The sequence below is a fragment of the Astatotilapia calliptera genome, chromosome 13 (genome assembly GCF_964374335.1).
Source record: "Astatotilapia calliptera chromosome 13, fAstCal68.1, whole genome shotgun sequence".
Taxonomy (NCBI): domain Eukaryota; kingdom Metazoa; phylum Chordata; class Actinopteri; order Cichliformes; family Cichlidae; genus Astatotilapia; species Astatotilapia calliptera.
In genome coordinates, this window is record NC_137434.1 from 33,430,936 (window position 1) to 33,455,165 (window position 24,230).

Here is a 24,230-nt window from a genome sequence, read left to right on the forward strand (position 1 = left end):
TCAACGTTTCAGACCTTGGAGTTTGTGTTGTCTACTCCAGCTTCCTCCCATGGGTGGTAAATAACTGCAGATCTGTGGCTAACTGTAACCAGTCTGTTGCGTCCCTCTGCAGCCTCTAATCTGCTCAGTGTGTTCAGCTGGTGCTAATTGGCCACACCTAATCAGGTGTGGATAAAAGCATACCTGAGGCAAGCTTCCCAGGGAGCTCCCTAGTCTTTGCCTCGGTGGCACCAGCCGTTTTAGCCAACCTGAGAGTCCATTTTAAGATAAAACCTCGTTTCACCTACACTCTGGTATTCGTCTCCTTTTTTATGTTGCGGCTTTTGAGCCGGGTCGTAACAAGTCTAAAGTGTTTGGACTGGCCAGTGAGACCAGTAAAGACTAGACTATATCCAGTACCAGTGACCAAAATAAATGACACAACCTGAACATTTTTCCCAGATGAGATTCAAATATAAAGGGAATGTCTCATTACAGCCTTTGTCTGCTTCCCCCAACTCGTCCTCACCTTTAGGTCTCTGCTGCCCGAGAGGAAGTACCCGGGCGTCGAGGGTTTCCTGGCTACATGTACACAGATCTGGCCACCATCTATGAACGCGCCGGCAGAGTGGAAGGCAGAAACGGCTCCATCACCCAGATCCCCATTCTGACCATGCCCAACGATGGTGAGAGCACACCGCCTGCCATAGCTCTGAGCTGAAGCCTCATGTCTCTACCTGTGTGTGGTCGTCAGTCATCCACCTGTCCTTAAACGAGTTAATCTGCCCATGAGGCAACTGAATTAATGGAGGAGGTGTCTAAAGTGGAATGAGTAGACATTTTTGATGCCGTCAGTTACCATGGAAACATGTATGAAGAGCCTGCTCCTGTCTGAACATGACCCGCCCCCCCACAGCACTGCAGGGAGGGTGATTGTGTTGGCTTTTACAAAGGGCTCCCTGCTCTGGAGTAACACAGCCTCTCTGTGCTGGTGCAGCTATGTCTTCATAGTCATCGTGTTCCAGTTCAACAAATGCATTTGTCTCTTTGAACAGACATCACTCATCCAATTCCTGATCTGACTGGATACATCACAGAGGGCCAGGTGTATGTGGACAGACAGCTGCACAACAGACAGGTATGTGTCGGTCCGGGCTTTGAACCTGTGGCCTCACAGGTCAAAACCTGAAGAACAATATTAACATAATGATAACTGATGATGTCTGCAGACGATCGTGTTGTGCCCAGGTCCTCCGTGTCACATCTGTCACTGCAGAAATCAGTCTGTGTACCGAGAGCACATGCTCACTGCACGCATGTAGCTCATGTTTGATGGACACTCGACCAAACAGAAACATTGTTTTTTTTAAGTAAAGGTTTTTGGGCAGCACGGTGGTTAGCACTGTTGCCGCACAGCAAGAAGGTCCTGAGTTCAATTCTACCATCAGGTCTTCCTGTGTGGAGTTTGCATGTTCTCCCCGTGTTTGCGTGGGTTCCCTCCGGGTACTCCGGCTTCCTCCCACCGTCCAAAGACATGCAGCTTGTGGGGATAGGTTAATTGGAAAATCCAAATTGCCACTAGGTGTGAGTGCGAATGGTTGTCTGTCCCTGTGCGTTGGCCCTGCGACAGACTGGCGACCTGTCCAGGGTGGACCCCGCCTCTCGCCCTATGACAGCTGGGATAGGCTCCAGCGGAAGTGGATGGATGGAAAAGTTTTGTGGGGTTTTTTTTATGTTGTCTGACAAAGTCAGTATGACAGGAAATGCTAACCTGCCAGAAGGAGAGTCTTTGATCCACGTGCTGCACGTGTTTGGTTTTTCCTCAACCTGCGACGTGTTTGACATGAGTCTCCTCTAAAGTTTTGATCGAAGCTGTAAACCAAAGCTAGACTGTGTGTTCCAAACTACATGATCCTGCACATTTCACAGTAAAGACTCCCTGCGTGCTGTACCTCAGCTGCTGTGTTTTTGGACAGCAGCAGGGACACACGGGACTGTGAGCTGTGAATGTTAGAGCACAGCTTGCTGAGGAGTTTGTCCTTATCTTGTTCCACACACAGACTTTTCATCCCAGTTAAATCAGACTTTGGTCAGAGTTGTTTGGACAGGTCTGACCTAAGAAACCACGCTGCAGTGTGGACACAGCACAGAGCCAGATCTGTTAAAGAGCCGGCCTGTTTCTCTCATTTGGAGCTGAACAGCTGCCCTTTGTGCTTTTCCACAATATCCAGTAACACCTGTAACCTCATCCTACGTCTTTCAGATCTACCCACCTATCAACGTGCTGCCCTCTCTGTCCCGTTTAATGAAGTCTGCCATTGGAGAGGGGATGACCCGGAAGGACCACGCCGATGTGTCAAACCAGCTGGTAAACCGTCTCGCACGTTGCACCATGAATAATGTGTGTGAGGGCAGCAGTGTTGGTATGCAGCAGTAATAGTTCACACAGTGAGTGTGTGTGTGTCTGCAGTATGCCTGTTACGCTATCGGTAAGGATGTCCAGGCCATGAAGGCCGTGGTGGGAGAAGAGGCGCTCACCTCGGATGATCTGCTGTATCTGGAGTTCCTGCAGAAGTTTGAGAAGAACTTTATTGCTCAGGGTAAGAAAAGCGATCTGCACACCGACAGACAGCAGCTTTGTATCACACTGTGTAACAGGAACACAAGAACACAACATTTCATTACAGCATTTTATTCACATAGTTTTCTCCTACGTTCCTTCATCTGCGACCTCACTGACACCTTTATTAGATTCAGTTTATAGCCTCAGTCGTCAGTTTCAAGTATTTATAAAAAGGTTGGTTAGAAGAGCTGAAGGAGGAAAGCGGGGCACGCTGAACGGCTACAACTAACTGATAGCTTTTATTTTAAGTTCCACATATTTGAAGCATCTTAGGGGCCTTTATTTTGAAGGTGTGTCTCGGCCCTCCTCCTCCATCGTGTCAGCTTCCTCGTAGTGCTGGGGGGTTTTGTGACTGCACTTGGGGACACATTCAGAGGTGCTCCTCTGTTCCTTCAGGTCTTAAACGGATGCTGCACGGTGGTTCGTCTTTACGATCACCACCTGTCAGCCTCGTGCGTTGGATCAGCTGTGCTTGCGGTCCATTGGACCCTGCTGTGAAGCTCAGCTCAGTGCAGTCTGTTACTTGTTTTGAATATGATTTGTAAGATTGTTACTGTTTAGTAAACAACAGATATGTAGTTATTATCTCACAGCAGTGAGGTCAGCCTGTAATCAGCATGTAACGTATGAAACTACGGCTGTTTTCTTCTGTCAGAGCGCTCTGCTGCGAATACCTGCAGCTGTTTTGGCATTTATTGTATGTCTGAGGTTACGTTTGTTCCTGGAAAATACTGATCTGTGAGGGTTCCTTCTTTTCTTCTCTTTGAGTGAGTAATGTGTTAAAATGGCGTAATCTTCTTGGTAAATACAGAGCCTTATTCCTCTTCTCAACACTAATAGACTCTAATGTTCCTGTGCATCCCGACAGCAGTATCCAAAGCATGTGGGAAACACACGTCACAGTTTGTATGGAGGCGGCTCTGCAGATGTGAGTGATGGGGCTGAGACCGCTGCAGGTTACTCAGCTCTCACTGATCATTTCAGCAGTCGGTCTGGAGAAATTGAGCTTGGGTTAAAATAAAAATGGGAGCACGATGAAAAGGTGTATGACGTTCTCCAGAGTACTTCGTCGTGGAGTGCACCACACGTTCGATTTCCTCATGTCAGTGTTTAATCAGCGAGTGACTGACGTGCTCTTTGTGTTACTGTTATACCGTCAGTATAAAGCACCTGGAGGCGACTGCTGTGGAGATTTGTTTCTATATAAATGCATTTGAATTTACTGAGAGGCTTTTTCATTGTGTTCGCATCACGTTTCTGTTTTAAAAACTGCACCTTTGATAAAAGCTACATGTAAGGTTACTGCAGCTGTAACACTGGATGTGTTGGTGTGTTTTGCTAACTGTGACTGCTCTGTGTGTCAGGCCCATACGACAACAGGACGGTGTACGAAACCTTAGACATCGGCTGGCAGCTGCTGCGAATCTTCCCCAAGGAGATGCTCAAGAGGATTCCTCAGAGCACGCTGGCAGAGTTTTACCCCCGAGAGTCTGCTCGTCACTGAGGCACACGTCACCATGCTCTGGTTCTGCTAACAGGCCGTTTCCATGTCTCAGTAATAATACCCCCTCCTTTAGATTCACTGTAGTGTGTTCGTGTATGAAAAGTGTCTGAGTAAAGAGTAAGTGTATCCTAATCAGTCCTTATTTATTGTGCTGTTATATATCAAGATATCTTCTTTATCAAATAAAGCCCAACGAGAGCAAAGCAAAAGGTTTCCTGTAGAGACCCGTGATGATGCCACCATGTTCTCAGAAAGATGTTATTTCATGATTTAGTAACTGTACAGAAACACGTACAGGCACCGGTGTTTGTTTTAAGGACGGTCAGCGCTCTCTGCTCTCCGTGTTACGTGGACCTGGATGCTTTCTTCTGCCCTCTGGACCTTCTTGCTTCTTCTCTGCATTTACATTTTTGTGCTGTTTTGATTTGTCTTGCAAAAACATGAGTGAGTGTATTTTAAAGAAATCACATCTGTCTGCAGAAACTGTTTATTGTGCAACCATGGTTCTGTGAGTTTACATTAAATTATATGACGGTGCTTTGTTGTGTGTCCTGGATCATTGTTCCCTGCTGCCAACATCTGAGCTACAAAAACATATCTGTTAGCGGCTGTAACAAAAGTATAAATATGTAACTACAAGGCTCCCTCATCCTTTCTTTTTAGAGCTGTGAACTCTAAACCAGCTCTCCCAGTTTCTGCTGACACAGCCAGTGTCCTCCCTCACTGCCTTCATCAGCTGTTAGCATCAGATGAGCCAGTGTGACAGTTAAGCTAACGTCATCCGTCTGTGTGGAGCTGCTACAGGATACAATGTGCTGCACACCAGAAGAGCAAAGGATAAATGAAGGCTTTGTGTTTCATGTTGCTTCACATTGAATTCTTACAGGATGTGTTTGAATGGAAAATTAATCTGCAAAGAAAAACCGCGCAGCTGTCTTCACCGTATCGGCGCCACGGTTCATTTATCGTGACTGAAGTGGATACAAAGTAAACAGCATCGTTCTTCTGCTGTTGATATTTCTATATTTAATGTTGACGTCCGCGTGCCAGAATATTGATGAGCCGGGCTTATTATTGCTGTTATTATTTTTGTTGTTGTTTTTAATCCTTTTGAGGTCAAAGTGGAGATTCTAGTTGTTCAGAGACAAACAACCTCGGTCAGTGAACTCGTGCTACAAAGGAAATGATTCCTGTTCTGGCACAAAACCACACAAACAATGTGCCAAGGTGTCCGTGGAAAGGACGTTTCTACACAGACGAGCTTTCAAGTCCTGTTTTCATAGTTTCATATTATTCTTTATATTTCTGGTTTTATTGTGAAGCACTTTGACTTGTATCTATGAATCGTGCTGTGTAAATACAATCAACTAGACATGCTAGTAGTGACGTTTCGTGAAGCAGCGAGAGACGAGCGTCGTGACGTTACCGACAGAAATGACACGTTTATTATTGTCACGTGGTGTCTGACGTTTTGCCTGATTATTTGTATCCTCTGTGTCTTTACTGTATGAAGAGCCAAGACTCCAACGTTTCGGGAGTAATAAGTTATTAAAGGAAGTGTTTGGGAACTAAAAATCAAGAATGGCAGATGCAAGGTTATCAGCGCTTCCATCCTCGTACAATAAAGAGGATGTGTTGCATGACACGTGTTTCATAAAGCCATCTACACTAAGCTTGTTGTAAAGGATGCAACAGCCGTGGCAGTTCGTCTGGAATCAAGTGTGATCCGCACATTCCGACTTTATTCTCAAAATAATCACTGATATTGTTCCTAATGTGGCCCTAATGCTCCCAGCTGCACTCTTATCTCGTGCTGTGTCCACCTGGGCAGGTGTGTCTTGAAAGAACACTTCCTGTTGAACTTTGGACAGGGATTTCTGTCATGGCTGCGGAGGAACTCGACAGAATTCATGTTATTACAAAGCTGTCGAATCAGGGTAAGTTTCTTTTCTGGTCCTGTAAGTGTTTCCAGTAGTAACACTGCATTTTACTGTAGTGACATCACAGCCCAGCAGTTTAAGATCCTGAAGAGCGTCTTTAAGATTTACTGCTTGGCCAGTGTTGAGGGCTGGGTTATCACATAGCTGCTTATTTGCCCTCTCTAAGGGTTTTGTTTCTGTGGCCAAAGGTGTGTACAGTAAGTGTGCTTTAGCTTGACATAACAACTCTGCCACAGTCTAACGTGGCCTGTGGATTAGACAGCTAATCTTAAATCAAGCCTGTGGTGAAAAAAAGAGGTTGGACCCAACTCAAGACCCCTCGTGTCATTCTATGTAAAGCATGAGACAGCAAGAGAAGCACACATGAAGGCAGGATAATCCATGTAGATGACCTACTTCTGGGTTTTGCACGCTTGCTGACTGTCGTGGCTCACTGGGCAACTTGATGAAACTTAAAATGTTCCCAGTGGGAGAAATGTTTCGTCACTTATCCCAGTGACTATTTCAGTCACCACATGCAGGTTTGCCCAACCTTATTAACAGTTTGTATAAGGAATGAACAATGGGCTGTGAGGTCATTGATCTTTAATATGCACTTTGTCATGAACACTGATCAATAACCATGGTTCCCATTGACAGAGAGTTGGGGAATGGCTGCAATCACAGCATTGTAAGATGGTGACAGATGGACCCTTAGGCCCCTCCTCCATTCAGAGATGGTCTTTCCCTTTTCATGTAAATGGCCTCCTTGACTCCGCCCTCAAACCAGCGTTCCTCCCTGTCCAGGATGTGTACATCCTCATCATTGAAAGAGTGTCCACTGGCCTGTAGGTGTGCATAGACTGCAGAGTCCTGGCCTGACGAGGTGGCTCTGCTGTGTTGTAGCCAGAGCTTGTTTGGTTTCCCTGATGTATAAATCCTGGCAATCCTCCTGCACTTAACAGCGTACACTATGTTACTCTGTTTGTGTCGGGGGACCCGATCCTTGGGGGGGACCCGATCCTTGGGGTGGACCCGTTTTTGGCGCAGCGTGTTTTGGGGTTTAAAAGCCACAGAGACCTGGTGTTTAGTAAAAATGTGTCTCAGCTGCTCCGATACTCCTGACACGTACAGGATCACTACAGGTTTTCTCTTAGGCAGCGGTTGTCCTTCTCTCCTGGATCAGCTGGAGCTTTCTTTAGGAGCCTTCCCAGCTTTGACAAACGTCCAGCTGGGGTAACCACATTTACTCGGGGCCTTCTTGATGTTCTTCTGCCTCCCTGGCTGCTGTGTCAGTGGGGATGGTGTTCGCTCTGTGTTGTAATCTGCAGTCGGCTGTGACTGAAGAAGTCACTTGGATGAGCGATGAAAGGTAGCAGAGGAGATTGTTGATCAGTTTCAGCAGCTTTGGTCTTAATGAAATTAACATTAGACGGTTAGGGTTAGTGAGACAAGCCCTCCAAATACAACTGGTTGAACAGGTGGAATCCACTGACACTCTTTTCTGACTGTTTTCTTTTCACTTTGAATTTGCTTGGCTCACTAATTGTTGCATGAGGACAATACAGGGACTGCACAAGTCCGAGTCCTCTAAGATGTCACATAAATATGTGCTATTGCCAGAAAGTCTGGTCTCTCTCAGCACAGTCCCAGGAGCATGGGGGCGATTCCAGGAGACAGGCAGGTATCTACAGCAGCATGACAGGCGTGTCTAACCTGACTCCTACAGAGCACTTGACTGGAAGACGCCTCTTTCAGCACACCATTACGTTGCTCTCATAATGGGAAGGCAACGTAGATGCTGATGGGACCAGCATCTGCATCTGCAAGGAGGAACGGGACGAGTGCTGCCAGAGGCTTACTAAATGACCTCCAGTACTCCACTGGTGTAAATGTGTCTGACCAGTCAATCAGAAGCCGACTCTGTGAAGGTGGCCTGAGGGCTCAGCGTCCTCTGCTGGGCTCCTCGCTCTCTTCCTACTTTCCTGTCCATCTCCACCGTCACTGTGGAATAAGGACAAATGCAAAAACATAATATTATAATATTTAAAAAGTGTTCACAGTAGTTGATCATCAGTTAATTAAGTGCATTTAATTAGCCCCACATGGCTGCTAACTGCTAACTCTTATGAAAGAAGCTAGGGTGTATTTAGTTTTTCACTGGATGGAGTCCTGTGGGAACTTTGGTTTTCTCATGACTGTATATCAAAGATAAACGTGGCTGTTGTCACTGTTGTTTTTGAGACGGTGCATCTCAAAGACTGTTGTGTCAAGATTTTGGCTTCTGTCATTCTGGCGTTTTGGAGCCAAACGTGACCATATTTTAAAAAGAGAAGTGCTAAGTTATTACCTAATGCAAGCCTGCATCCATAAACTGTACAGGTTCAGCGCACAGACACACATATCTGTTTAAACGTCCACCAAACGTGTTTGGTGTCTGTGCATTACTGTAGGCCAACCTGGAGGTATCCAGCATTGTCCAGGACAACATCTGCCTGGCTGACACCACCTTTAGAGTCCAGTTTAGAGTTGGGTAGCCTGAGTCCAGTGATGGCCTTCATGCAGACCTCTTTCACGTCGTTGTCTCGAGTTCCTGCTCCAGCTTTCTCTTATACTTGTCCTTAGCCTCTCTGATCCTGTCCCTCAACACTCCCTGAACATTCTCACCTTCTCTCTGGTGCCGCTCTGAAGCCCCTCTTCTTGTCCTTGAGGAGGGCTGTGATGTCCGTAGTCACCCACAGCTTTTTATTTGGGAAAAGTGCACAGTCCAAGCTGGGACGATGGAGTTGGTGTAATCATTACGACCAGTAATATCACCTGGCCCGTGTTAGAGTAAGGATGCATAATGATGTTTGAGGCATGTTTTTTGTAGTATAACTGAAGTTAAAACATAATGTTGTGACTACGTCAAGCTAGCTCTCAGCATAATGTGCAATCAGCTCTGTGACTGATTAACGGGACAAAAGAAAAGGAGGACGTTCCCTCTGTTTTCACGTGTTCACGGTGTACTGCTTCGACGAAGAGAAAGTGAATCAAACTCCTTACCTGTGTGATAACGAGCTTTCTAACAAGTGTAATGTACAGTTGTGGTCAGATGTTTATGTGCAGTCATCATGAGCACAAATGTTATGGTAAGTTTTTCCAGGGTGGAATGACTATTTCATTTTTTTGGTTTAGCACAATTTATCTACACATGTATTATGGAAGGTAGTTTCCTGCACTACGTGCACGCAAGCCAGTTATATTTAGACGGTACTATATTCAAAATAGCGTGCTATAATAGTCCTGTGACACGACACAAGTGTGACTGGATGAGACATTATCACATGCTAGAGAAGCTTCCACTGGGCTCTTTGAAGATGAAAGGAGCTCTTTACTGTGACTGAGTGATGGCGATGGCTTACTGGCACCCTTTGCTCCCCACAGCCCTGCACGAGTATGAGGATCTTCAGAGAAAGCAAGAAACTACAGCCATGGAAGTAAGTGTTACAATCTAATGTTTACAGTCTGCAGACCTCGATCAGCTCTGATCCAGCTCGCTTACAGTAGCAACAAGTGTAACAGCTGCGATAGATGAGAACAGTTGGTGCTCACAGTAATAGAAGCTGGCCGAGCAGCGGGGCAGCAGGGTAACACTTCTTTCTTTGTTTATTTGAACAATAAAAACATTAACTAAAATATTTTGGTTTCAAAGTGATTAAAAAGCATCGAGCTGATAATAACCTCGAGCAGGTCCAGTACTCAGTGTTGTGTTAAATAGCTGCCATGATCACATTTTTGTTATTGTCTAAAACTAAGCAGATATGAGGTCAGTCTGTGTGTAATATTTGTCTTTAACTGTTTCGAACACTGAGAATGAACAATGGCAAAAAAATCACTTCTATCTCTCCAAGCGTAGTCCCTCTTATGATTGCTGCAATATTGTTGTGACTGTTGCACACTGGAAACAATCACGAGTTCCACAGCAATGGAGCTTTTCACAGGTGAGCCTGAGTCACCTGCCAAGCTTTTGTTTCCCTGCTCCATTTCTAAAACGTTTTCACACTAAGATTAGCCCGTGTGATTCCTCACACAGAACACGGATCAGGAGAATTACAATAGAATTACAATCAATATTGACTTCACTCCTGTTGTGAAGCTAATGTTGGGTAACGTAGTTAGACCTTTAGTGCTCATTTCCCCCTGTTTCAGCAAATAACATGGCGTCCAGTATAGGAACAATACTTGTTCATGAACATTGTAATCTACACAGTATTCCAGGAAGTAATATCACTGATATTGTACAGTATTGTTTTATTATGAGCAGTGAAGGATTAATAATGAACCACCTGCTATAACGGTGTCCACATCCTCTGTGAACAGAGCTCAGTGTGCGTCCAGTAAACTTAAGCTGAACACACAGTGTTGATCTTTAGCATCAAGCCAAACTGGATCATCTGTAAGGCTCAGTTTAGAAGGAAGTTTGACCAGATAATGATTTACTGATATTTAATGGCAGAAACAACAGTGAATGAGGACAAAGTAGCACAACAATCTATTTCATTTGTTTGGTTTAGCACAATTTATCTACACATGTATTATGGAAGGTTAGGTACACGTAGGACTAAACATGGCTGCTAAACAAAAGGTCTGAGGTGCTCACAGAGACCATCAGGGGGTTTTCCCTTCTTAACATCTACATAGTTTTATATACTGTCATCGCATTTAAATGACCTGCTTTTCCAGACTGAGCTGTGGCATTGCATAAAGGTTAATGATGAACTGAAGCTACTCTGTGTCTTACATAAGTTCAAGAGGCTGGAAGAGGAGCGAGACGAGGCGATGAAGAAGCTCTCTGAGTTCCAGCAAGGTAAGTTCACCTGTGTCCAAAAGTGAGATCCCCATTGCACCAACATGTTTAACTCACTATTGTTTGCACATCAATGCTTAATACACATATCACAGCTCTGAGCATGTGTCATACGTGTCTATGGCGCTAACACATACAGTGGGTAATCCCGATCTAAGATTATGAAATTGTCCAGCGTCTGTAGCTTTTCCTGTTCTACATGTCAAAGTCCGTTTGTTGGCCAGAGAGTAAACGATTGAACCTGGAGGCGCTTTGGTTTGGATTTATGTTTCTGTGAACAGCTGACAGTTTAAAAGACATGCATACCTGACACATATGACTAAAAGGAAATGCCTTTGGGCTTTGTGACAAATCCATATTCATGAATTACTCACAATGGAAATACAGTAATAAATTCACAAGCAAAAAGTAATAAGTACAGTATGTATGTAACACAATAATTATCAAACTATCAGAAGTTACACTGTTACAAAGTCAAACTGCAGCTGCATGAATAAGATCTGCACATACACTGATCGAGTGGTTTTAAACACCAAATAATTACGTTTACAAGACAAAGATTTTTTTTTTCTCCCACGTGGATTTTGTTTTCTCCCGTGTCCCTACATTGAGAGAAGCTCAGCTACATTCATGCAGTCAGCCAGCTGGATCTACGGCAGAGTAAGCCCTCGTCTTCATTCCTGCCAAAGCTTTTTCAAGTCAAATGCAGGGACTCAGGTGGCGATCCAAGGATGTTCTAGTGTTGGTTTCTGAACCTGGTTTGGTTGCAATCGTGCTGCTGCTGGAAAGTCCAGTAATTATTAAGGCCTCCATCTGCACATTAGCACGATCACGTTATTCTTCACAAAGGATTTTAAAGACTCAAACACCTGTAAATCAGGTTTCATCAGTTCTGTGGCTGAACCACCGTCTGAGCTCATACTGAGCTTGTGAAGCTCGTCATAAACGTTGCTTATCAAGCTTATCAAGTATAATTTCACTGAACAAGCAGACTTTATGTACAGCAGTATGTACATATTCCAGGTGACTTTTACACAGCCTTAAAGAATGAAAGCAGCGAGTTGTCTGGAAAATAAGTACTTGCTGGTTCAGTGTTGTACCTAAAGACTTCATCAGTCCTCCAGTAACTCTTTGGCATTTTTCTGTTGAAGTCATTTCTCTTGTGAGAAATATTAATGGTGCTTCCACTCGCAGTAAGACTTCCTGCTGTTGTGTGCATCTGCTGCCATCTGTGTCTCTTAAAACTTCTGAAGTTTGAGTCCTGTTATCATGTAAAACAATAATACGGCCAAAGTGTAGGATTAGTTTGATTCATTTGGGCTTAATAATGATCTGGTGGCTCTCTGGCCTCCTGTTGGTGTCACTTACAGCAGGCTTTTTAGGAAGCTCCCGATTTTCAGAAATGGGAGTTTAGTCAGGAGTTTAGTCTGATATACACAAATGTTCCCTCAACGTCTAATTGTCGTATGTCTGGGTAGCTCTGTGTGCCTATAGATGACCTGACGCAGTAAAAGGTACATATTTAAAACATTTCTTTTAGATTTTAGAGCAAAGTCTCGGGACGATCTGTCTCCTGATATTGCTTCTAATGTAATTTGTCACTATTTATTTTAAGATCAAGCTAGCATGATGCTATATAATGTTGAATTGTACCATGCCATTACAGCAGTGTTTCCCAACCACTGGGCCTTGGCACATAAGTGTGTCAGGTGATCCACTGGTATGCCGTGGACGGTTATCTGGTTCCACCTGATTGGTCCTCTAAGCTATCGGCGTGAGTAACGGGCGGAACAATAACATTCTCTTCCACTAGAGGGCAGTACAACTACCTGCTCTAATTAAATGGGTTTCCAACTGCCAGTAAAACAGAAGAAGACAAAGGAGAAATGACATAATAGTCATGCTGTGAGACAATGCAGCGCGGAATAGCAATAGATAAATATTTGAAAAACAGTAAGTGTGATGCGCAAGGTGGTTGGTGCCTGTCGTGGTGGTAACCCCCGAACCAAATGGTGGACACCAGAGGTGAAGGGAGCCACCAGGCTGAAGAAGGAGTCCTATCGGGCTTGGTTAGCCTGTGGGACTCCGGAGGCAGCCGACAGGTACCGACAGGCCAAGCGGAATGCGGCTCGGGCAGTGGCTGAAGCAAAAACTCGGGTGTGGGAGGAGTTCAGAGAGGCCATGGAAAAAGACTTTCAGACTGCCTTGAAGAGATTCTGGCAAACCGTCAGGCGTCTCAGGAGGGGAAAGCGGTGCTCTACCTGCACTGTGTATAGTGCTGGCGGAGCGCCGCTGACGTCGACTGAGAAAATTGTCGGGCGGTGGAAGGAATACTTCGAGGACCTCCTCAATCCCACTGACACGTCTTCCGAGGAGGAAGCAGAGTCTGGGGATGAGGGGGATGACCCGCCAATTTCCGGGGGCGAGGTCACTGAGGCAGTTAAACAACTCCTTGGTGGCAGAGCTCCTGGTGTTGATGAGGTCCGCCCCGAGTTCCTGAAGGCTCTGGACGTTGTAGGGCTGTCCTGGTTGACACGCCTCTGCAATGTTGCGTGGAGATCAGGGGCAGTACCTGTGGACTGGCAGACCGGGGTGGTGGTCCCCATCTTTAAGAAGGGGACCGGAGGGTGTGTTCCAACTACAGGGGGATCACACTCCTCAGACTCCCTGGGAAAGTCTATGCCAGGGTGCTGGAAAGGAGAGTTCTACCACAGTGCTGAATGCCTGAGTCAAATGAGGCTGTGTGCGTGTGTGTCTGCAGTCGAGAATGCTCAGCTGAAGGCCAGCAAAGTCAGTCAGCTCCTGGGACAAAGTCTGGGACCCCCTTTGCTGGTTAGAGAGGACGAAACCAAAGAGTGGAGGAACAACGAGGACAACGGTGGTGGGGGGCAGGGGTCTGCAGCCCCTTCTCACTTTCCCAGCTTACCTGCAGTCACTGCTTCCTCGCAGGTGTCCGTCTCCTTCAGCCTCAGAGACACGAGCAGGAAAATGAGATGAGAGATATAATGCTTAAAAAAAAGTAGTTTTAATTCAGCCAACACTTTCTTGAAATAGAAAAATAATTTTGTTTTGACTTTGAGAGCAATTTGGAGAGTCTCGGTCTGTCAACGTTGTTTTTTTGCATATTTGGTGGACACTTTGGGTTGTTTTGTGTTTGTAAACTTCAGAGAAATAAATGTAGTAATTCAAGGAAAGGAGAGTTCGTCCGCTAGTCGAACCTCGGATACAGGAGGAACAATGCGGTTTTTGTCCTGGTCACGGAACACTGGACCAGCTCTTTATCCTCTCCAGGATACTTGAGGGTGCATGGGAGTTTGCCCAACCAGTCTACATGTGTTTTGTGGACTTGGAGAAGGCATTCGACCGTGTCCCTCGGGGTGTCCTGTGGCAGGTGTTGCGGGAGTATGGGGTGTCTCGCCCATTGCTACGGGCCATTCGATCCCTATACAACCGTTGCAAGAGCTTGGTTCGCATTGCCGGCAATAAGTCGGACTCGTTCCCGGTGGGTGATGGGCTCCGCCAGGGCTGCCCTTTGTCTCCGGTTCTGTTCATAATTTTCATGGACAGGATTTCTAGGCGCAGCCAAGTGGCGGAGGGCTTTCACTTTGGTGGCCTCAGAATCTCATCTCTGCTTCTCGTGGATGATGTGGTTCTGTTGGCTTCATCAGGTGAGGGCCTCCAGCTCGCATTGGAACCATTCGCAGCCGAGTGTGAAGCAGCGGGAATTAGAATCAGCACCTCCAAATCTAAGGCCATGGTCCTCAGCCGGAAAAGGGTGGAGTGCCCACTTCGGGTCGGGGATGAGTTCCTGCCCCAAGTGGAGGAGTTCAAGTATCTCGGGGTCTTGTTCGTGAGTGATGGGAGAAGGGAGCCGGAGATTGACAGACGATCAACAGACTGGTCCGTCGTGGAGAAGAGAGAGCTGAGTGTAAAAGCGAAGGGAGGTCTGGGCCTCTTTGCTTAGGCTGCTGCCCCCGCGACCCGGCCACGGATAAAGCGGAAGAAGATGGATGAATGGATGGATGGATGGCTCCAAAAGGATGGGAAACACTGCTCTATGGTACAAAATAGACATGACAGGTTGAACATTAGTCTCTGCAGGGGTACAGGTATTTAGTGGCTAGTAAAAGTCCAACATGCAATCTCACACACACAGCATTACAGTGAGTTTGTTTACATTGTTTGTATTATAAAATGACACCAAAAGCATGAAAAAATCTGATTGAAGAACAAAGACTGATGACAGATAGGAGCACAGTGAGGTATGGGACATTAGCAGGAACATGATATCTCTGTTAGGGCTGCCACAAACGATTATTTTGATAGTCGACTAGTCACCGATTATTTATGCGATTAGTCGACTAATCAGATCATCATCCATTGGACATAAAACGTACAGCTTATTGCACCAGCAGCATCTGCTCTTATATAACTATCATTAGCTTACAGCTTTAAGTGTTTAAGGTGCTAACTAAAAATAAAGACAAGATGATAGTTTATTCAATTTTAATGAAATTTGCAGATTGTTTCGGTGAAGTTTAATAAACTCCTTGCTATCTAAAATATAACAGGACACCGGAGTAAATTCTCGAGCATCTCACACTTCTGATAATCAGCTGTCTGCTTGACGTTTATTCAGCTGTGTAAAAACTATAACTTTAATCTCAGCCAAACCGATTTACTCAGGAACAAATAAAATACTAAAGAAAGCCAACAATAACATTTTAAGTTATCTAAGTGACTCATATATCATGTTTAACCTCAGTAGCGAAAGACGTCGGTGGGTTTGAAAACGATCTGCAGGGAGTCCGGTGTTCTCACGGCTCTAGTTAGCCTAGCCCCCGGCTAGCTATCGAGCTAGTGGGTAACAGACGTCTCCGAAAACGTCGGAGCGCTTTTGAAAATATGTGGTGTCCTGATAAACTGAGCAGATATTTGAGGTTTACACAGCTACATTCTCGCCTGAAAATATGTTAAACGTTTATTTTGTGACCCAGAAAGAATAATAAGAGTAACATTAAAACTAACTAGCTGCCGCCATTGTTGGAAACTGAGCAGGGCCGCGCTATGAATTCTGGGACACAGCTTCTTCTTCTTCGGGGTTTAAGGGCAGCTGGCATCCTTGTACATGCAGTGCTGCCATCTTCTGTTTCAGTCCGTTATTACACTCTTAAATCCTGCTACTTATTCCTGCGTCTTTCAGGATCTTACAAAGCTTCAAACGACACGTCGACTATTAAATCAGTCGTCGACGATTTTGATAGTCGACGTAATCGTGACTAGTCGACTAATCGTGGCAGCCCTAATCTCTGTCACTCACACTTGGAAAAGTTAGCTGCAGGCTAAACTAACGGGCCTATTTACCAGTAAGATGGCGCACTGTAATAAATTTATGTTGTTTGAAAATGATTGCAGCTGTGGAAATACGAGCCTGGATACAGATAATGGCACGTGAGCGGCACCCTTGCATCCCCAGCTCCTTTTCTGAGCTTTTAATCGCTTCCCGGGATTGCAAACACATTTCAGGTGCTCCGCTGCACCATTCAATTGATTTTCCTTACAGGTTGCTATGACCACTTTAGTGGAGACAGAATTTGAAATGGGGCACCACATGTCAAAGGAAGGAGCAAATAGTTTGTCTTTGTAGCCATGACAGTTGTGTGGATTTTCATCTGAATAATTCTGGCCTGTACTCATGTATTCAGTGATTCTCCAGCCAAAACACATATTGTGTTTGACTTACGCGTTAATAGAGGCTGCCTGACTGTGCCAAGCAGCTGCATATTAGGACCTATTACGTGATTTCATAGCTCTTAGAAAATTGCTCCTATTCACAACGAAACGGCTGGGGGTGGGGCAGAAGTGTTGGGTGGGTGGTGGGTGGAGGGGAGCGGGGGCTGTGGGAGGATGTGACGAAAAGCCCCCAACACACAATCGTGCCTTTTCAATTGGCGATGGCAAGGTTGATGACAACATGACCATTGTGTTATAATGATAACACCACAAAGGCATCTGCCCCCCTCATCAAGGCTTCGCAGCGGCTGCAGATACAATTTAATTCACTGCTCCGTTGACGGCGCTGATACCATTATGTAGCACGTCGGCACAGGGGTAATCACTGTCGTTCCTGAGAGCGGGATGAAAAAAGACAAGCGTGAAAAAGAGGGGGGGAAAGATGGAGGGACAATGATGGGGAGGCTGAAACTTACAATTAAGAATGCCAATTGTGATGTGTCAGAGCCCCCTGTGGACTCGTGCTCATATACTTGCAACGCTTCCAGCGCTGTTTATTTACCATGGCTACCAGTAATTATAATTAACACGTCATTTAGTTCGAGGCGCCCTCTCGTAGGTTGCCGAGTCTGGACAGCGACAGAGAAGAGGCTGAGGAAGAAAACTGGCAGCTAAGTGCTATTGAGCGCCTGATACGGAGGACGGCAGAGTGGATATCGCAGAGCGCTGACGTTCATCAACTTCTTAATTAGGTGTCACCGGGGGGAAGGAATTGCCCACGGCAGTGGCACTAATGCTTAATTTCTCCCTCACTCAGCTGTAATGTTTAATTAGTTAAGTGGCAGGGCAGTCTTTAGGGTGTTCTTCTCCTACCGAGGTACGATTGCAGCTTGAAACGTTGCTGTTTGGAGTTTCGTCAGATTTTGTTCCCAATGTTTTACTAAAACTGTTCAATCACAGAGTTTCATATTGACAGTGAATCGGACGGCTGCATGTTCAGTTACACTCATAAATCACCTTCAGTGTCTTTAGTGGTGCCAGGGTGTTGTCACTGGGTTTACGCTCTGCTGTACAGGTCAAACCTTTTCTCTGCATCGATAATCTGACCTTTACTATTCATCCACACTTTATTTTTACTGCCTGGAAGCTTTGAACACACAACAAACATGACAAAAGACAGACGCCAAACAGGTTTCATGTAAAACTTTCAAATTAAGACTAAAGTATGTACAACGTGGGACACAAACTATTTTATTCTTAAAAGTCTCGTTTTGGGGGGTTTGACACATTTCCTGTAATCATCCCTGCTGCAGGCAGCTTCTGCCAACTACAGCTCCCACAGACCCTCTTGACTCTACATCCAGGTAACTGTCGACATGTTTACATTATTCAGAGCACATTTATATTTGTATGAATGAAAACTTGAAAACCCAAAGGAAAAAGGTAAGTGTGCTGAGATTGTTTTTAGTGTTTCTGGCTTGTTTTCAGGACTTTGCCTCACAGATCAAACCAGACATGATCAAAAAAGCAGAACGGAAACAAAAGAAGAATAAAACTCCTTAAAAGCTCATACAGTTCAAATAAAGACAGAGGCATTGTATCTGGCCTTTATAAGGGATTAACAAATATGAAATTACACTCGACCCTATATATCAAAACAAAATGGGAAATGGAGGGAGGAATAGAGATAAAGGAGGACAACAATATGGACATACATATGGAAATGTAGCAGCTCACAGAGCTGGAGGGAATTTGGGTGGAAAAGCCTGATAAGATATTTTATTCCACCTCACCAAAAATCTCACTATGAAGGTAACCCGCACAAATCACTATCATATTTTCTGGGACTGTCATGTTATTAAAACGTATTGTAAGGGGATACATGCAGCAATACGAGAGATATTTGGAGGTTATTTACCTTTGGGAAGTAAAACTTTATTTTTTGGACTTATCAGAAGGATGGACAAAGAACGATAAATACTTGTTTAATATTTTACTGGCAGCAGGTAAAAAAGCCATCACAGAAAAATGGCTTTCTCCTGAGAGCCCAGCTATGAACATGTGGATGGACATCACAATGGACATTTACAGGATGGAGAACAGGCCAGCAGATATGAACTATAAGAGGACCTGTTTGTATCACGATGGAAGAAATGGATGGACTATATAAAAAAACGCAGGCCAGATTTTGATTTTGACTGTGTTAAGTACTAGAAGATATATTAGAGGATATATTAGTTATATTAATGGTAGTAAAATCTCACTCCCTACATGCCTGTTTCTTTCTTTCTTTTTCTGTTTTGCTCCTTTTTTTCTCTTTCCCTCCTTTTGTATGGATATTTTAGTTGTTTAAAAAGAGAAAAAAGCAAAAATACATGTAACAAATTGTTGAAGCTGATGGTTTTGTACAGTTATTCCTAAATGTCAATTAAAGAAAAGAAAACGAAAACTCCAGCAATGTTAGCTTAACTGCTATTGTTACATAGAAGCAGTGTGCAGTGAAAGCTTTCCCACGCTCCTCTCTGCTGTGTGAGCTCCTGCTTTCTCCACCAAACATGGCCTGTGTGGATTTTTACATGAGTCGGGACCAGCGTTAAACCCAGAACGCAGTTAGCGGTAAATGTGTTGGTCATGTATTTCCTTTGCCATTGTCATAGGTAATATCAATTAAAAATCACTTCTTGTCACCATTTAGTAAAGAATTAAATGTTCCCACCCGGGCTGAGGTGTAGCATCACACGTCATGACTCGTAAAGAGAAGCTCATGTCCACCCTTGAAATACTTGCACAACACTCCCCTTTATTAATATTCTGGTTCTCTATCCTTTTCCTCGTCTATTCAATCAGACACGGATGAAGAAAATAAAAAACGGGGTAAATAATCTGAATATGAGCTCATAAATAAATATGAGGTTCGGTGTAAAGTCTCGTTCTAATGAGGTCATTCAGTGCTGAGGTGTCGAGTGTTACGGCGCTCTCGTCAGCTGCAGGGATGCATCGTCCTTTAGAAAAACCTAATTGTTGTCTTTGTTTCCATCACGACCTTTTGTTCATGAGTTGATGTTAAAGTTCTTCTTCACATGAGTACAGCCTTTCATATTTCATCAATACTAATGACTCGTTTGTAAAATTCACACATATGCTTTGTTTAAACACTGACTTGTGTTTTTTAATAACCTGTTGTCCTCATAACCGAGTCTGTGAGGTGCTGGAGACAGCAACACCCAGAAAAATATTAATAGCTATTAATACATTTGACAGTCATGCTATTTAATACAAACACTAACTCTAACATACAAAACGGATGATGAGCTTTTAAAACAGCATCGTAACAAATGTATCCAATAGTGTGTAAGCTTAGAATTTAACAACCACGTGTAACACTGAAAGATATTAGTCATGAAATTCCCTCACATCGGTGTTGTAGGATGTGATGTTTGTCATATTTTACTATTTTTATTTGTTCTGTTACGTGAAACTGAAAAAGCCGTTTCCCGTCTTTCCTTTCATCTTGTCTTTTTCTGTGTTTTCTAGTCTCTCAGATGGTCATTGAAGAGGTCAGCGCCATCCAGGAGAACCTGGAGATTGAGCGAACGTGCAGAGAAAGTGCTGAAGCGCTGGCCTCCAAGGTACAGTTGACCTTACGTTAAATCAGATCTGAACTAATTTCCTATGCGTGCTCAGATTCAGTTTCACATTTACTAAAACGGTGTCATTAAAGTAAAACAAGAGAAGAATAAAGTAATAAAATAATGTTGGTTTAAACCGGCTTCCCTAAGTGAATGTTAGAGTCCAATCAGCCATTTGTGATGACATTATCTGAGCGCAGGGTTACAATCACAGCGCTCTCTGGTCCTCTGCCGCCGCCCCTGTCCCCACGGCTCAGTGTAGAAAATTGCGTTGGATTCTTCTGATTCACAGCACAATTTTTTGGAGTCCTTGCCAAAATGCGAGTTGTGATTGAAAGTGGGGGAGTCTGGCACATAGTGATTTTGCAGCCCACTGGTGCTGAACTTATCACAGTAATCATTTCTCATTCAATTTCTGCACAAAAGCCCTCAGAGTCCACCTGGTTGGACGCGAGTGTGGACAGTTGGAGACTGAGGAAGAATTACAGTGAAGGTGGGCTTTTTCATCAGAGTAGGTCATCTGCTAATCGCGAGGTTGCTGGTTCGATCCCAAATATCCTTGGGCAAGGATAACCCCGAGTTTCATCCACGGGAGTGTGACTGTGTGTGAACGTTGGATAAAAAGCACTTAAGCACGGAAAAGGCGCTCGTGTGAATGAGTGACTGCTGCGCTTTGAGTGCTTCAGGGGAAGAATCAGTCCATTTACACACTGATCATCTGCTGACATTATCACTTACTCATTTGTTCACTTAATTACTTAATTGTGTCTCTATGTTTAAAAGGTTTTTTAACCTCTAAACCAGCAAATAACAAATGAAATTTTTACTAGTGTCATTTGAGTATTAAAATATTTGATGTTAATGTTACATCAGGTCTATATGTTTATATTAAAGGAGTTTTACTGCACTGAGCAGTAGACAGATATTCTTATTGATCATAGAAATCTTGTGTTTCAGCAGTGGCCATGAAACATATCTGACTCCTTGTGTTTGCTGACCCCCGCGAGTCCTGCTCGCCTCCTCATGAGTAGCTCAGGGTGACAAAGATAAGGTGGATGATATTGTCCCACCTCAGGTGATCAACAGTTCCTATGATTAAGGATCAGCTCAGCTTCTGTCATCTGCTGTAACAGGCCAACTATGCCTCCCTGATGAAACTTTACCAAAGATCAGTACCAGCTGTGTTACCACAGGAAGCCCGGAGCTTAAATCGCACAGCACACTTACCAACCGTAGCAAATATGATACAGATATGATAGAAATTAAAACTTGCCTATGCAAATATTGAATTTTTACATTAGTCAAATATTCAATCAAAAGTTCAGAACATGTCTGTGAAGGTTCTCAGTCATCCAGGTCATCGTAGTCTAAGGAGCTTGGAAAGAAAAGCGTCTGGACTTCTTTAAGTTGCTTGAAGACGTTTCACCTCTCATCCCAGAAGCTTCTTCAGTTCTGAACTGAAGAAGCTTCTGGTAGAGTTAGAATTGTGACTCTACCGTTTTTAAGTAGCCTTTTCTCTCCAGATTCATGAAGCACTGTTGATAAACAGACTTCTATAACTTTACTAGTCAAATAAAATAAATCTATTCCAGTTGCATTAACAGCAGTAACCAGCGGTTACCAGGAGTCCAGCTTTAGAAAGTTGAGATATTTACAACTATTAAATTGGTCAAGTGAAGCTTGAGCCCCTCCCAGAGTAGAAAAAGGTAACGTGAGTATGAGGTAATAAAAGTGCTGCTGAGTCTCCACATGAGCTACGAGGCTCACGAGCAGCTGCAGTACGTAGATTTGCACTGCAGCATCTGAAGTAGGTGTTACTCTAACTAGTCGTATACAAGCTGCCTTTCTTCCTAATTTACTTTTTAAATTTTGTTTTGTAAAATAAACGTTTCAAAGATGAACAGCATACTTTGGAACTAATGACAGAGAATCAGATGTGACAAACTGTATTTGTCTTGAAATGTTGTCCAGGATTATTGTGAATCCCACTTGCAGCTGACTGAGCACAGAACAGACATCATGTTTCAGGCTTTGTCCAGTGAAGCGGCTGCTAACAGCTAGCACTGTGCTATTTCAGGAAGGAATTATGATTTCTGGCTAAAAGGCTGCTTGGTCTAAGTAACGACTCTCCTTCAGGCTTTATTTGATGTGCTCGCTTTGCTTCACTAACGGCTTCTTTCTTCATATAAAGCGACGTCCATAACCAGACACTCCCTGTGCTGTGGGTGTGTGGGGCGGACAGCAATAGTCCTTAGCTATTTCAAAGAATAAATCCATTTATTAATTATTAACTTACTTATGTTAAAAGCATCACGTTTGTTCACCATAAATCCATAAGCAGAGTACAGTCTGAGTCTGAAACATTACGCTGGCCTTTCAGCAGCAATACTCCAAAGTCACCATTCCTGTGCACACTGTGTTAACGTGGGTTTATTACTCATTTGCATTTAAATCAGAGCTGGAACACACCACGACGGCAAGTTAAACTCTATGTTAATTTCTGTCCCCAATGATGGTAATTTTGCACAACAAATATCTCCAAGGCCGCTCTGAAAGAAGCCAAAGTTTAGAGCAATTCTTTAACTCGTCAACATTTTGATTTAAAAGCAGCTGGAGGGGGTTAGCAATTTACAACCAGTCAGAGGAGAATGTGGCTTTGATGCTTAATGTTTTTGTGTTGCTGTATGATCAAGGCTGTGACTTTGTAATGGCGACCTCCAAAGACAGCGCTAGCCGACTGTTATGTCAGCCTCGAGTCATCTAAGTATGTAATTTTAGATGTACATCTTTCACCGATTGTAGATTATTATCAGAAGAATGTGATTCCATGTTATGTATTGTTGATTGCATTTCAGAAAAAAAGCTGTCGTCTGAAGGGTGTCATCAAAAGATGGAATTGCTGCAATCCGCTCTCACCGGGATGCCATTAATAAATGCTTCTTTCATGGCTCCTGTTTTCTATTTCCTTTACTTTTTTCTTCCCTTTAGGGGCTTTTCTTCCTTCAGGTGACATCAAGAAGCGTGCATAAGAGGCATCAGTCCCACAGCCATGGCTTTCATTCATGCTTTACTTACCACTGGTCTCCTTAATTCATATATATAAGTATATAAATATATATAATGCTAATAAAGTATAATGCTTCAACAGAGAAGCACACACTCCTGTAGCAATGATTATAACGGAGTGTGAAAATATTAACAGCTAAAATGAATTGTTATTCCTACTACAGTGGTGCTGCCATGTTGTACTGCAGGTCTGTGAGTGGACTGTCCGAGTTGTGTTTATGTTCTTTAGATGTTGGTGGTCTACAGTCTACTGTCTACTTGTATAAAACCCATGAATGCTTTGTTACCAGGACAGTTTACTGCAGCTAGGACATGCAGCACATTAGAAGATATTGTTTTAATAGAAGTATCAGTACTTTGGTGAAAACAAGCAAAATATGATTTGAGCTCAACTTTGTTTCCTGTAAAATGAATTTGCCACCGATTATGTGAAACGATGAAGACGTGACTAAAGTGCAAATGTTCAAAGCATTTCTACACATAGCATCAGCTGTTGCATTTATGGGCATATTTATGTTCATGAAGGTCTCTCTGTGGAACTTGGTAATCCTTGAAATGTGTTCTTGAGTTGGTTTGATGTTGTGAAGGAGTTTTTCTTAACTAAGAGAAGAATTTTGCTCTAATCTATTTGAGCTGCCTCCTGTGGTCTCAGATGTTTTGCTCTTGCTGAGTTTGGCACTGCAATCTGTGTTCGAGCCCAGCGATGGCCTACTGTCCTCACTGTCCTCACTGTCCAGTTAAAATGCCATGAAACAGCTTGTCAGTCAGTCCAGTTACTCTTGAGAAAACGTGAAATAATGTATTCAGATGGCTGTATTTCCTAAATATTTAATGCAATACTTTTGTATTGCATTAAATACAAAAGTATTTTGTATTTAATTAATGTTAAAAGTCCACTTTGCTGGTGTGCAAGGGCACCAAAAACTTA

The 24,230-nt window shown here is 43.8% G+C and overlaps 2 protein-coding genes across 3 annotated transcripts in view; both read left to right on the plus strand.

Annotated features, from left to right (window-relative positions):
• The window catches only part of atp6v1ba (ATPase, H+ transporting, lysosomal, V1 subunit B, member a), a 44,688-nt gene extending 40,045 nt beyond the window's left edge, over positions 1-4,643 (plus strand). The window contains exons 10-14 of the mRNA XM_026189747.2: positions 515-665; positions 1,035-1,117; positions 2,243-2,347; positions 2,450-2,579; positions 3,967-4,643. Coding sequence (XP_026045532.1) covers positions 515-665; positions 1,035-1,117; positions 2,243-2,347; positions 2,450-2,579; positions 3,967-4,106 — 609 coding nt within the window. The 3' untranslated portion in view covers positions 4,107-4,643. The remainder of the gene's footprint in view (positions 1-514; positions 666-1,034; positions 1,118-2,242; positions 2,348-2,449; positions 2,580-3,966) is intronic.
• A 1,324-nt stretch (positions 4,644-5,967) lies between these two features.
• Positions 5,968-24,230, plus strand: part of shtn1 (shootin 1) — a 38,905-nt gene continuing 20,642 nt past the window's right edge. The window contains exons 1-4 of one of the 2 annotated variants that reach the window (XM_026191157.2): positions 5,968-6,043; positions 9,452-9,504; positions 10,814-10,874; positions 20,142-20,236. In XM_026191157.2, the coding sequence (XP_026046942.2) occupies positions 5,989-6,043; positions 9,452-9,504; positions 10,814-10,874; positions 20,142-20,236 (264 nt within the window). In that variant the 5' untranslated portion in view covers positions 5,968-5,988. The remainder of the gene's footprint in view (positions 6,044-9,451; positions 9,505-10,813; positions 10,875-20,141; positions 20,237-24,230) is intronic. The other variant, XM_026191158.2, reaches the window with a different exon arrangement.